This window comes from Pseudophryne corroboree, chromosome 4 (assembly GCF_028390025.1).
Source record: "Pseudophryne corroboree isolate aPseCor3 chromosome 4, aPseCor3.hap2, whole genome shotgun sequence".
Lineage (NCBI taxonomy): Eukaryota > Metazoa > Chordata > Amphibia > Anura > Myobatrachidae > Pseudophryne > Pseudophryne corroboree.
In genome coordinates, this window is record NC_086447.1 from 28,158,387 (window position 1) to 28,171,210 (window position 12,824).

General features: G+C 39.7%; 1 protein-coding gene across 1 annotated transcript in view; it reads right to left on the reverse strand.

Moving 5' to 3' along the window:
- Positions 1–10,401, reverse strand: part of LOC134910767 (uncharacterized) — a 98,143-nt gene extending 87,742 nt beyond the window's left edge. Inside the window, exons 1-2 of the mRNA XM_063919150.1 lie at positions 10,295–10,401; positions 9,810–10,101 (exon numbers count right to left, since the gene is read on the reverse strand). Of these exons, the coding sequence (XP_063775220.1) occupies positions 9,810–10,101; positions 10,295–10,401 (399 nt within the window). The remainder of the gene's footprint in view (positions 1–9,809; positions 10,102–10,294) is intronic.
- Positions 10,402–12,824: the final 2,423 nt, after the last annotated feature.

Below are 12,824 nucleotides of genomic sequence, written 5' to 3' on the forward strand. Positions count from 1 at the left end.
TCTTTTTCCCTAGCTTCCCCTGAATTTCTTTTTCATTCATCCCCAGACACAATCACATACTTAGGAGTTCAGATTCCCTCCGACCTTTCTAAGCTCTATGTGAATAACTATTCCCCAATGATTTCTAAGACTAGAAACTTCTTCCATTGTCTTTACTGGGACATGTCACAGTTTTGAAAAGCATCATATTTCCTAAACTGTTTTATTCAATGCAGATGTTACCAGTGAGTCTCTCCAACTATCTAGGGGTTTTTGTGTACCAGATTACTCCTCCTATTTTCTAGCAGTGTTTCGTTATGCAGTAGATTGGCTACCAGACAGGAGCATGTTCACAGACTCTACTCTTGATAAGGCCTTACTCCATTCTTCTCCCCTGGGGCCCTGTTTCTCTCCAATCCCTCTGACATACCCCCTTCCCCCATATTCTGCAGAAACCACTATTTCATGATGTATTTTATGATTGGATCTCCCTAAATAGGAAATTTACTCGTAACCTTTCCTCCTCAATGAAAATTCTACTTTGGGGTAAACCTTCTTTCCCTCCTTCTCTTTTGATTTCCATTTTCCTTCAGTGGTGAGACAAGGGTTTATCTGACACCTCAAAGGTATTTGACCCAGTGTGCCATTTACTTCAGTTCCAGGATCTGAGACAAGTACCCCCTACCTCACATGCAACTCTATAAGTACAGTTATGGGGCAGTTGTCTGCAGGGGCAGTTGTCAGAGTTTAGAAATATACAAAGTTTGGAAATTACAAAGTTAGGAAATTTTAAAAAGAACAGTTAAACCAATAGTTAGTCTACATATATCTCACTGAATATGGACTGATCAGCTTTCTATACAATCAAATTTTGCTGTGGTGCGCTCCCTGGGTTACTAGGGCAATGTTCACTCTTCAGAAGGACGGTGTTAAACTCTGATGGGGATGTTCTTTATTCTGCAATGATTCCCCACTCCAATTCGCGTGATTTTACCCAAAAGATGAAAGAGAAAGTGATATATAGTGAAGTACGGTCGGAATGAGTTCTGCTCACATTAATTTAATAAACTCAAATATATCTCAAAAATTTAATCTCAAAAAATGTATTAAAAAAGTATCCAACAAATTGGAATCCCCCTAAATTAGTAGGCCCACGTACCAGATTGTATGGGGTGTCAGTCGTGCCCACCCAAATGCGCCTGTGGTACTGCTTCCACTGCTTCCTAGCAGATCTCCTTCAGGATATTCCACCAATTCACCACTCCATTTAGAGTTGTGTCCCCTTTGCTTCCAAGATTTTTATAAGGTGATCCAGAGCTTGGTTGTCTTTTAGAGCTAACCTGCACTCTGCCTCGCAGCTGATACTGCACATGGCTTTCAGAGACAGCAGCTGAATGAGAGGATAATCTGACGTCAGCAGCTCCAACAGAGCAGGGACAGCATTGTGCTCACAGATTGCACAGCGACTTTGGAAGTCCAGAAATGGGTTACACTTGAAGTTAAATTAGATTTCAAATGATTGAGCACATCTAAAAAATTTCTATATATCTTTTCATCTCACAGGTATGTGATTTCTGCTTGATGATTCCTGCACCTCTGCATTATCCCACAAACATCTTCAGCTGTATTTTAAATGTATGTGATTTCTGCTTGATGATTCCTGCAAACTATAACTCTTGATCTGTATTCACACCAATGTATAATTTAGCAGTGTATGTAATTGTATTTGTATAGTATTAGTACTTGCTTATAGCTGATATTATCTCTTATATAGATGTTGGTCAGTGGAGTGGAGTTTATTATCATACATGGACTGGTGTTTACTTAACACAGGGTAATTTAAGCCCTTTGATTAGATGTCCAATTGGCTATAGCTGAAGCCTTTGTAATTAGAACTAGTATATGTTAGCATTCAGTTATGGGGCAGTTGTCAGAGATAAGAAATATACGAAGTGTGGAAATTACAAAGTTAGGAAATTTTAAAAAGAACAGTAAAACCAACAGTTGAACAAACATTAAAAAACATTGGAAAGCAGGTAAATCTACCATTTAACTAACATTTTCCATAAGCACTTTCCTATCTATACTTTTCTCTTTAAAAACACTATGTTCCACAAACTGTTTTTCCTCATAGCACTTCATGGTATCCTCTATAAAATGACATCGTCCTTCACTATTCCTGTTATGTATCACTCTGTACACATTGCAGCATCATTAATCCACTCCCCTCTTATTAACACTCATGAGCTTTTAACCTATCTATGTACACTAACTGTCACATCCTCAACCTGTCACCATATGAAACTATCACACACCTCCCCCAACTATACCTATCTCTCTCTTCTTCTGCTTCTACTAGCTGGTGACATATCCCCAAATCCAGGTCCCATCCACATACCACGCTCACATTCAGCTGATTCACAACGGAATATAAAACCAACAAACCTTATCAACATCACATGTCTCCCATCTACCTCCAAGTCACTAAAATGTGCTTTATGGAATGCACGCTCTGTTTGCAACAAATTAACAGCTATTCATGACCTTTTCATAGCAAAAAAATTCAATATGCTAGCCATAAACAGAAACATGGCTCACACAATCAGACACTGCAGCACTGTCACATTGTGGCCTCCACTTTACACACACCCCCAGGCCTGGTAACATTAAAGGAGGTGGTGTTGGAATATTACTGTCCAAATCTTACACGCACATCGTTTTACCACCTGTTCCCTCACTCACATTTACATCATTTGAAGTTCACTCTATTAGGATTTTCACCCCTTTCTCTCTGCGTGTTGCAGCTATCTATCGCCCACCTGGGCAACCCAAAAAGTTTCTGGAAGATTTTTCTGCTTGGCTCCCTCACTTTCTATCCTCTGACATCTCCACCATCATTATGGGTGATTTCAATCTCTCTATTGACAGTCCACAATCTCCCCATGCCTCTAAACTACTCTCTCTAACCTCCTCTCTTGGCCTCTCCCAATGGACTGACACCCCTACTCATCAGGAGGGCCACTGCCTTGATCTTGTATTCACCAGACTATGCTCTGTTTCTGAACTCACTAACACTCCTTTCCCTCTCTCAGATCACAACCTTATCACTTGCATGCTCTCCTATGACTAAGCAAATGCGAAACGATTGTTAGGGGATCGGATGCACTTACTATGTGTCCTTTTAATACTTAGCCTAGCCACTGCTCAATTTATGTTGCCTGCCTAGCAAGGGTGCTCTTTTAATTAATTATTTGTGCCTATAATTGTAGTTGCTGCCGCCGCAGGTCCTACTGTATGCACACCGTACGGGAGACGGCTGCCATACAGTATACCTAGCCACGCGGGTGGTCTCACACGGGAGAGCCGCGGTCAGCAGCTTCCCGCTGATACACACTGCGTGAGGGAGCTGAGGGTATTGCCACACTGGGGTTTCTTAGTACAAGATCCCAGTGTGCCGGCCCCGTAAAACTAACACCTAATGCATGAGCGGCAAAACATTGAGGGGATATATTGTGGTCCCAGCTACATTGTGGATGCACCTGTATGTAGTACATTATGCGTCATCAGAAATAAGGAAAATATATGTGCTATACACAACACTGAATAAACAACTGTCCTATTATGAACAAATACTGTATGATAAATGTGACATAAGGAAACAAAACACTACATATGTGTATACGATTGATATGTGAATAATATATATGGGTGATTGTCAAATGAGCACCTTTATTATGATATCAAATAAATAATTGTTCTACTATCAATGATAAATATTAGCTGTATGGTGAATGCTAGATAAAAACTCTACAATATACGACATGCGTGTACAATTGATGTCAAGTAGAACTGAGTATCTTTATTACAATATCAAAGAAATAACTATTATTGATAATAAACATTGGCTGTATGGTGAATGCACGATAAAAATTTCACAATATACTATGTGCAATTGATGTAGATATTTGAATTATAAATACGACCCACAGCCATACAGAAAAAGAGCACTATCAATGATACACAGGCATAATATGTGAAGAGAATGAGAATAAGCCCCAACTGTTTGTGAATTTTTCTGTTAGACAGTCATAAGGGCAGCTTACGGAGAGAATCAATATACACAAGTCACCATATAGCTAATCATCTAGGACAGTAACACAGGGACATCAATCCCCCAAGCAGCAAATATATATATTCATAGTAGGCACTTTATATCATGGCCCACCATTAATAATAAAATAATAGTGTATTTTATTCATTGATGCGCACACTGGAAACACGGAGTTAAAATGACAATAGTGGTGGTACTATTAAATTACATGTAGGAGCTGTTCACTCCCAGATACAAATGTATCATTGCAAGACACCTGGCAACTAATATTGTTTAAAATACTGAAACACTGTTTAAAACATTGGAGAAAGTGAAGAATTACATAATTACAGTGGCTAAGCTTTTTAAATCACTTTATTTAATTTTTTCACAATTATTCACAATTTAATTCACATGCACTATATTTTGCTCATGTTTTAGAGATTATATTAAAAGTTATATTTTATAATCAGTGGTCATCTATCATAATAGATATTTGACTTTAAGAAAGTATACTAGTCCGAGTGTGCCCACTACAGGGAATCTTCTTTCTTCCTTTGAGTTTCTACACCTGCATGCTCTCCTCCATTACTTCAAACGCAATGTCCCTTAAGTCTACAAGTACAGCTCTTACTCGCAGAAATATTAACGTTATTAATTTTCAACAACTGTCTACCTCTCTGCAACCACTGCTCTCACCAATTTCTACATTCACCTCTCCAGAGACTGCTGTGTCACACCTTAACCAAACTCTAGAAAAAGCACTTGATGAAGTGGCTCCAGCTACCCATCACACTCCACGTAGACTTAGATGTCAACCGTGGCACTCTAAATACACTAGACACTTACAAAAACTCTCACGTAAAGTTGAACGCCAGTGGCGTAAATCTCGTAGTTCAAGTGACTTTCTCACATATAAGACCACCTACCACTCTTATCGTAATGCTCTGGACACTGCCAAACAAACATATTTTCAATCTCTCATCTCTGCTCAAGTCTCTAACCCCAAGCAACTTTTTAATACATTTAAATCACTTCTTGTCCCTCCCTCACCTAACCCACCAGCCACTGTCAGTGCGCAAGATCTTGCTTCCTATTTCAAGGACAAGATTGACAAGATCCGAAATGAAATGGTATGCTCTTCCACAGCAAGTGACCTGCTCAATTCCCTGCCTGAACCCTCTAATACCTTTTCTTCCTTTGATTCTACAAATGAAGAGGAAGTATCTGCACTCTTTTCATCTGCCTACTCTAATACCTCTCCCCTTGACTCTATACCCTCACAAATTAGTAAATCTCTGTCTACTGTGCTCATCCCAACCTTAACAAAAATCTATAATCTCTCCTTGTCTACTGGTATCTTTCCTTCTCTATACAAGCATGCAGTGATTACTCCCATTCTGAAAAAACAAAACTCTGACCCGAACTCTCTCTAACTACCGTCCCATCTCTCAGCTCCCATGCCCCTCCAAGCTACTTGAGAGACTTGCCTACACTCGCCTCACACACTTTCTTAACTCACACAGCCTACTGGTCCCACTTCAGTCAGGATTTCGTGCCCAACACTCCACAGAGACAGCACTGACTAAGGTAGTGAATGATTTGGTCACTGCTAAATCTAAAGGACATTACTCTCTACTTATTCTCCTTGATCTCTCTGCTGCTTTTGACACTGTTGACCACTCTCTTCTCATACAAACACTACAATCCCTTGGTATTCAGGACACATCCCTTTCTTGGTTCTCATCCTACCTATCTAATCGCTCCTTCAGTGTTTGTTTCTCTGATTCCACCTCTCCTTTGCTACCTCTCTGTTGGAGTACCGCAAGGCTCAGTCCTAGGTCCTCTGCTTTTCTCTATCTATACCACATCTCTTGGCAAACTAATCAACTCTTTTGGATTTCAGTACCATCTGTATGCGGATGATACTCAAATCTACCTATCCTCCCCTGATTTGTCACCATCTGTATTGGGCCGTGTCACTGAATGCCTTTCTGCCATTTCATCTTGGATGACATCTCGCCACCTCAAACTTAATATTTCCAAGACAGAATTAGTTATATTTCCACCGGCCAATAGTAGTTTCCAACCTGATATCTCTATCACTGTTGAGAACTCGGCAATCATCCCTACCTCACAAGCTTGCTGCCTAGTTTTTGACTCTGAACTGTCCTTTGTTACCCACACTTAATCTGTCTCAAGATCATGTTACATACATCTAAGAAACATATCAAAATACGACCATATCTTACACAAGACACAGCAAAAACTCTAATCCATGCTCTCATTATCTCCCGCATTGATTATTGTAATAGTCTCCTGACCGGTCTTCCCAAACATAGGCTCTCACCACTACAATCCATTTTGAATGCAGCTGCGAGGCTAATCTTCCTCGCCAGACGTCTGCAGATCCACTCTGTCAGTCCCTCCATTGGTTACCGGTATTCTACCGTATTAAATATAAAATACTTTTACTTACATACAAGGCTATTAACCAAACTGCACCAACATACATCTCTTCACTCATCTCAAAATATCTCCCTACCCGACCTCTCCGCTCTGCACAAGATCTACGTCTCTCATTCACACGCATTACTTGTTCACACTCAAAATTACAGGACTTTATCCGGGCTTCATTCACTCTGTGGAATGCCCTCCCACTAACAGTAAGACTCGCCTCTAGTCTCCAAACCTTTTAATGTTCCCTGAAAACTCATCTCTTCAGACAAGCCTACCAAATTCCAGACCCACCCACATAACCTTCAGTGCTTCCCTATCTAATTACATCCTCTGTACAGTATTCATAACATCACATATCTTGTCTTTCTTTAGTCTCACACCCTCCTGACACTTGGCCAACTTTGTGGGGTATCATCATACAACCCATTAAGAACCTAGCAATCTGGTGGACCATTATGCAATAGGTAGCATCTATCCTTGTGTATCTATGCCTTTTTCCCTATAGATTGTAATCTTGCGAGCAGGGCCTTCCTACCTCTATATCTGTTTGTTTTTACCCAGTTTTGTTCTATTACTGTTGTTCTAATTGTAAAGCACAACGGAATATGCTGCGCTATATAAGAAACTGTTAATAAATAAATAATATAAATACCTACAGGTTAGACATTACATAGCTTTCCTCTCCCTGCCTCAGACTAGTTTGACCTCCTTAAATCCTGATTAGATACCATCTGTTTTGCTTCTTTGTGAGTGCACCCCTTATCACACTAGATACATTTATACTGCCCTTACTGATTTCCTGTCCCATATTAATTGCAAGAAGGTTCTATCACAATGGCAGAAGGACATTACTGTGCTCTCCACTTTTGACCATTGGAATCAAAACTATGACTCCATCATGAGAACTTTGATTTCTGCCTACCTTCAGGAAGTCCATCGCCGTACGATCCAGAGCCTATATCTCACTGGCTCAATATGCTACATTTTGCACCTCATAATCAGGTGCATGTTTCAAATGATTTTCTTCCCCAGCCTCCTGTTATCACTGTATCTAGGATTGTGGGTATGTTAAATGCTTCTGGCACAAATTATTGGTTTTTACTCATTCACTTTTTGACACTGATTTTCAGATTGACCCCATGGCATATTTGTGTCCTGACTTCACAGTGTGGAATGTTGGCTCAATTGCCTCCTCAGCCCTACCACTCCTCATCTTATTGGTAACTGTTGAGAAAAAGGTTATTTTTGTTCATTGGCTGTCCAAATCTAGCCCTATGATGTCAGAGGTCAAACAAAAGATGCTCCAACTATTATACTTTGACAGAAAATCCACCCTGCCATCTATAAAGGTGGGGTCTTTACATAGAGATTAACTAGATTTGCACACTCAATCCATTATTTTTTTACTTTTTGAAAAAAAAATTGGTTTCTCCATATGCAACTTTAGATGTATCCCTGACACATCCCTAACACAGACCTATAAACATTGTTGTCCTCTCTCATAGTCATTGCTTGGTTTTGGTTATATGGCTCAGCGACTCATCCTGGTTCTACTGGGCTTCCAATTTTTTTCCCTCATGTGTGTCCCCAACCCCTCTTACCTACTCTCGTTCATACCTTTTGCCTTAATTTGTAATATTTCACCTAACAATCAACATTTTTATAGTATACACTGTTTTGTTTGACTATGTCTCTCTCTGATTGGTTACTATATATGTTTTTTGTACCAACTAACCCATATTTCCAACTTCTGTACACTGTCATATTATTGACTCCTTTTGTCTACTTATGCATTCAATGGTAAATAATTTAAAAAACAGGAAGTATATACATTCCTTCACTCCTTATGTCAGGGCAATGAAAATTCACAAAGTTCTTTTCTCCCTTCTTGTATAAATCATCAAGGGTCATTTGGGTGGGATTTCCTCCACATTTAACATTTAACATATAATCAATATAATGCCCATACAGCTCTAGGTTTGCCCCATATGGGCCGTCTCTGATTTCCGGTTCTTCTAATTGTCCTATATAAAGATTGGCAAAACTTGGGGTGAACCGGGTTCCCATGGCTGTGCCTTGCAAGTGTAAATAAAATGTATCACTAAACGTGAAGTAATTATGCGAAAGAATAAATCTTACCACAAACAAAATAAATTTGCCTTTTATCTTAGCTAAGGTCAACATCAGAGACTAGATATTGTCTCAAAGCAGCTATACTCTTCTTAGGAGGAATATTTGTATAGAGCGACTCTATGTGATAAGTTAACAGAAGAAAATTTTCCTTACATTTTACAACTTTAATAAGATTAAGAAAATGGGTTGAGTCTCTTATTTATGACTTTAATGTGATAATGTGTAGTTGTAAAAAGAAATCTGCCTGTATGCTTCTGTAGTATAATCTGATTCATCTTAAATTATGGTTCCTCTACCTTTATCAGTGGATTTTGTAATAATAGAGGTATCAGTCTTTACATTTTTAAGAGCGCTTCTTTCATTTGGATACAAATTGTCTTATTTGATATTTTTCTGATACTCTGTTGGTATATATTGTTATTATCTCTTTTACCTTTATCAGATTGATTTTTATTGGATTCACATGATATTCTAAAATCATAAAGGGTCAATGTGTAGAAAGAGTCTATAAACCCACTTTTACATTGTGTAAAGTAGAATTCTGACTTGTTCTTATATTTGCCTGGGTTAAACCAAATATTTTAATGTGTGATGTTGCTTCTGATTCTAATTCTTGTAGCATATTGATGGCTTGATAATCTGCTCTATCTAGGGTTATTGGTAGGGCTTCTTCATTCCCCCCCCCCCAGATGTTATAACCCAGCTGGATGCTGTCAGTAGCAACGTGGGTGAGGATGAGAAGACGCTAGTCTATACATTAATCTGGAAAATTGCATAAGACCTTCCTTTCTGAACGTTCTATATTTGACACATCCCTCTTCCACCTCTCTGGTCATGAGGGTTAGTACTTGCAGATAGAATTTTACTTTGCATTTGCACATATGTATAAATTCACATTCTGAGTATGCACAGTGCATATAAACATAATACACAAACACGTAAGCATACTTTATGATCCCTGCTAACTACAGCAGTTTGTAAAAATGCAGAAATGAAATGCTTTGGTTCATATGTGCAGATTTTATATGTCTCACCACACTTTGCTTCATTTTACAATGTCATTTCATTTATCTAAAGGATCATCCATCCCATGAATACTAACTTAAACTTGTGAAATGACTGTTGATGAATTATATATATGACTTACCTGTGTGTATCCATATACTGCCAATATCTGTGCCATGGGCAATGTCGATAGGGAACCTTGTCCTCCAATAAAACCAGATAACATTCTATGTCCCATACAGGAATAGTTTGGAATTGTCTTCCTTGATCCTGATAAAATCTGGAGGACACTTTTTACAGCTTTCTTGGATTGTGTACAAGAATCATATATGTGATATCCCAGAGTAACATTGGGTAATATTGTCTGATCTTTGTTAATTTCCTCAATGACGAAAATGAAAGTTAGAAGATATTTGTAATACAGAGGAACAGGCCTATAGAAATAATATCAAGAAATGTGTTAGGGATTAGTGACATCTTCAATTGTGTTTTACTGTTAGAAAGTGGAAGGTATTGTACTCAAAATCAGATGACTAACCATTGAAGTGATCATGAAAGAATTTGGGCTTAGTTATGGAAGTGTGTAGAAAATTCTGCATTAGCAACTTCATATGTCTAAAGTGTCACCCTGATGGGTTCCCCGCTTGCTGATTCCATTTCACAAGCAATCTCAATGTGAACTTTTGCAGCAGATGTTGACTATTTGGAGTGGGATGAAGATAATCTTTTTGCATGTCTCATGACTATGGATGAATGCTGGGTCTACCTGTATGATCTGGAGACCAAAGAAATGAACAAGAAGTGGAAACTCCTCCCCTCTCCCAAAAAGGTTAAGGTGCAGAAATTTTTGGACTGTCATGGCGTAATCCTAACTAATTACCTTCTGAAGGGTCAGACCATCACCAGCTCTTACTACTGCAACCTTCTGCAGAAATTGTTAGATGTGATGTAAGAAAAATACTGTGGTATGATCAGCAAAGCATCGGCCTCCTAGCCAACAATGCTGCCAAAACATATGCTGTGCTGTGGTGTGGCTATTAAATTTTGCCCCATTACCCCTTTTTGCCTGAATTCACACCCAGCAACTTCTTTGTCTTCCTTCAGATGAGGAAGCCAGTTTGGGGTAGGCGATTAATCACATAATGACAAATTATGTAATTCTGGATATGGAACAGAGGTTCTCGTGGCAATCTCAGGACTTCTATAATGATGGGATGCAAAGATCAAGAAATGCTGGCAGAAATATGTGGCTTCGCAGGGTGACTATGTGGAGACGACTTAAGTTCAACATACCACATTTAACTTTCTATTTCATTCTGTTCATGGTGATAATTGAAACTTTATGATACCTCCTCAGAAACTCATGGTGTCCAGGGAGAATGTTTAAATAAGGATGGTATCAGGATCCATGAGCTTGAGATGTAGGCAGTCCAATACCAATGGCAGTATCCCAATGTTCATGATACCGACACCTATTAGGTAAATATTCTAGCCCTAATCCCTAACCTCCCTAACCCTAACCTTCTTTACCAACAGTCTAAACCTAACCAGCCCACCAACAGCCTAACCATAACCCTCCCAGGTAGAGCCTAACCCTCACCACTTCCTTCCCACAGCCTAAAACTTACCCGCCTCCCTGCAGCCTTACCCTAACCCTCCAACTGCAGCCTAAACCTATCCTTCCCCCTGCAGCTTACCTCTCCACAGCCTGCCATACCTTTGTTCAGGTTCCCAGCATTCAGAATCACAGACCCGGGACTGAGAACCATGTCAGGATCCCGGTGCCAGGATTTTGAGCTGTGTTGGGATACTGGCATCGGTATTTCAACTACTGGGATACCAAATGCCGGGATCCTGACCGGGTGGCAGCTTCACTTATAGTCTGTAACACATCTGTAGCCTGGAAAATTGCAGCGGCACAGTAATGTGTGTACAGATATGAATAATTCCCTCTGTGCTCAGGTTGTGCCCATTTTTATACTTGAGTTCTGAATCAGGACCAGTGTTTTTTAAGGCAACAGTGTCTGCATCTTTATACAAATGCTGTGATGGATTTGCAGCCTACTCAGATGCCTAGTGGCAGCAGTGCTATTTGATGCACCTTTACTAATATGCACCATTGTTGCACAATTGGTCGCAACATTGAAGACTGTACACCCCAGTTGCAATTCCACCATCTGAACACAGTGCCGCTGTATATTTAGATGCAATCACTGACTGCTATGGTATATGCCCGCAGTACACCTGCTTCTGGCTATCCACCCCCTTGTTACATCTCTGAAATTCCATCAAAATTTTATTTCTCTGGGTATTATTGTGCTCTACATCTTATATCCGTTACCATCGGGATGCTTGTGCAGTACGACTCGGACGCATATGAAGACTGAAAATATTAGCTTCTTGCAACCACTATCACCACTGTGTCCCCCTCAGAACCAGGCCCTGTGTTAGTGTATAACATTGGGGGTCTATTTACCACAGATTGATTTTGTTTTTTGTTTTACAGTAACTGAGTTTGATACACTATGGCTGGAGGAATTATAGGCCTCAATTAGATGGATGCAGTGCACAATGCTACTGCATCTTAGGACGCACTCACAGCAAATGGGAATGACACGCGCACATGTCCAGCTCCGCCCACTTCGCGCAACCAAACTTTTGCAGCCTGTCAATTATGATAACTGGAAATCAAAGTAGTTGTAATCTCCATCGCACTCAAGGGGAAGGCTGACATTGGTACTTGTATATTATTGCTCTTGCTTTTGCAGATACAGCAGCATCCAGACTCTGAGACAGACCCAAAGTACAAAATGTTAGACAGTCTTTTTCTATGAACTCTGGAGCTTTACTGTGTATTTAAAAAAGGGGGCCCCAAAGAGGGCCTAGCTACTAGCTACTAAGATCAGAGTTTAAATAAATCCTTGCATATTACTCAGATATTCATTTACTGATTTATTAAGATTTACTTATATAGTGTTAGTACACAAGTTCTCAAACTCGGTCCTCAGGACCCCACACGGTGCATGTTTTGCAGGTCTCCTCACAGAATCACAAGTGAAATAATTAGCTCCACCTGTGGACCTTTTACAATGTGTCAGTGAGTAATTAATACACCTGTTCACCTGCTGGGTTACCTGCAAAACGTGCACAGTGTGGG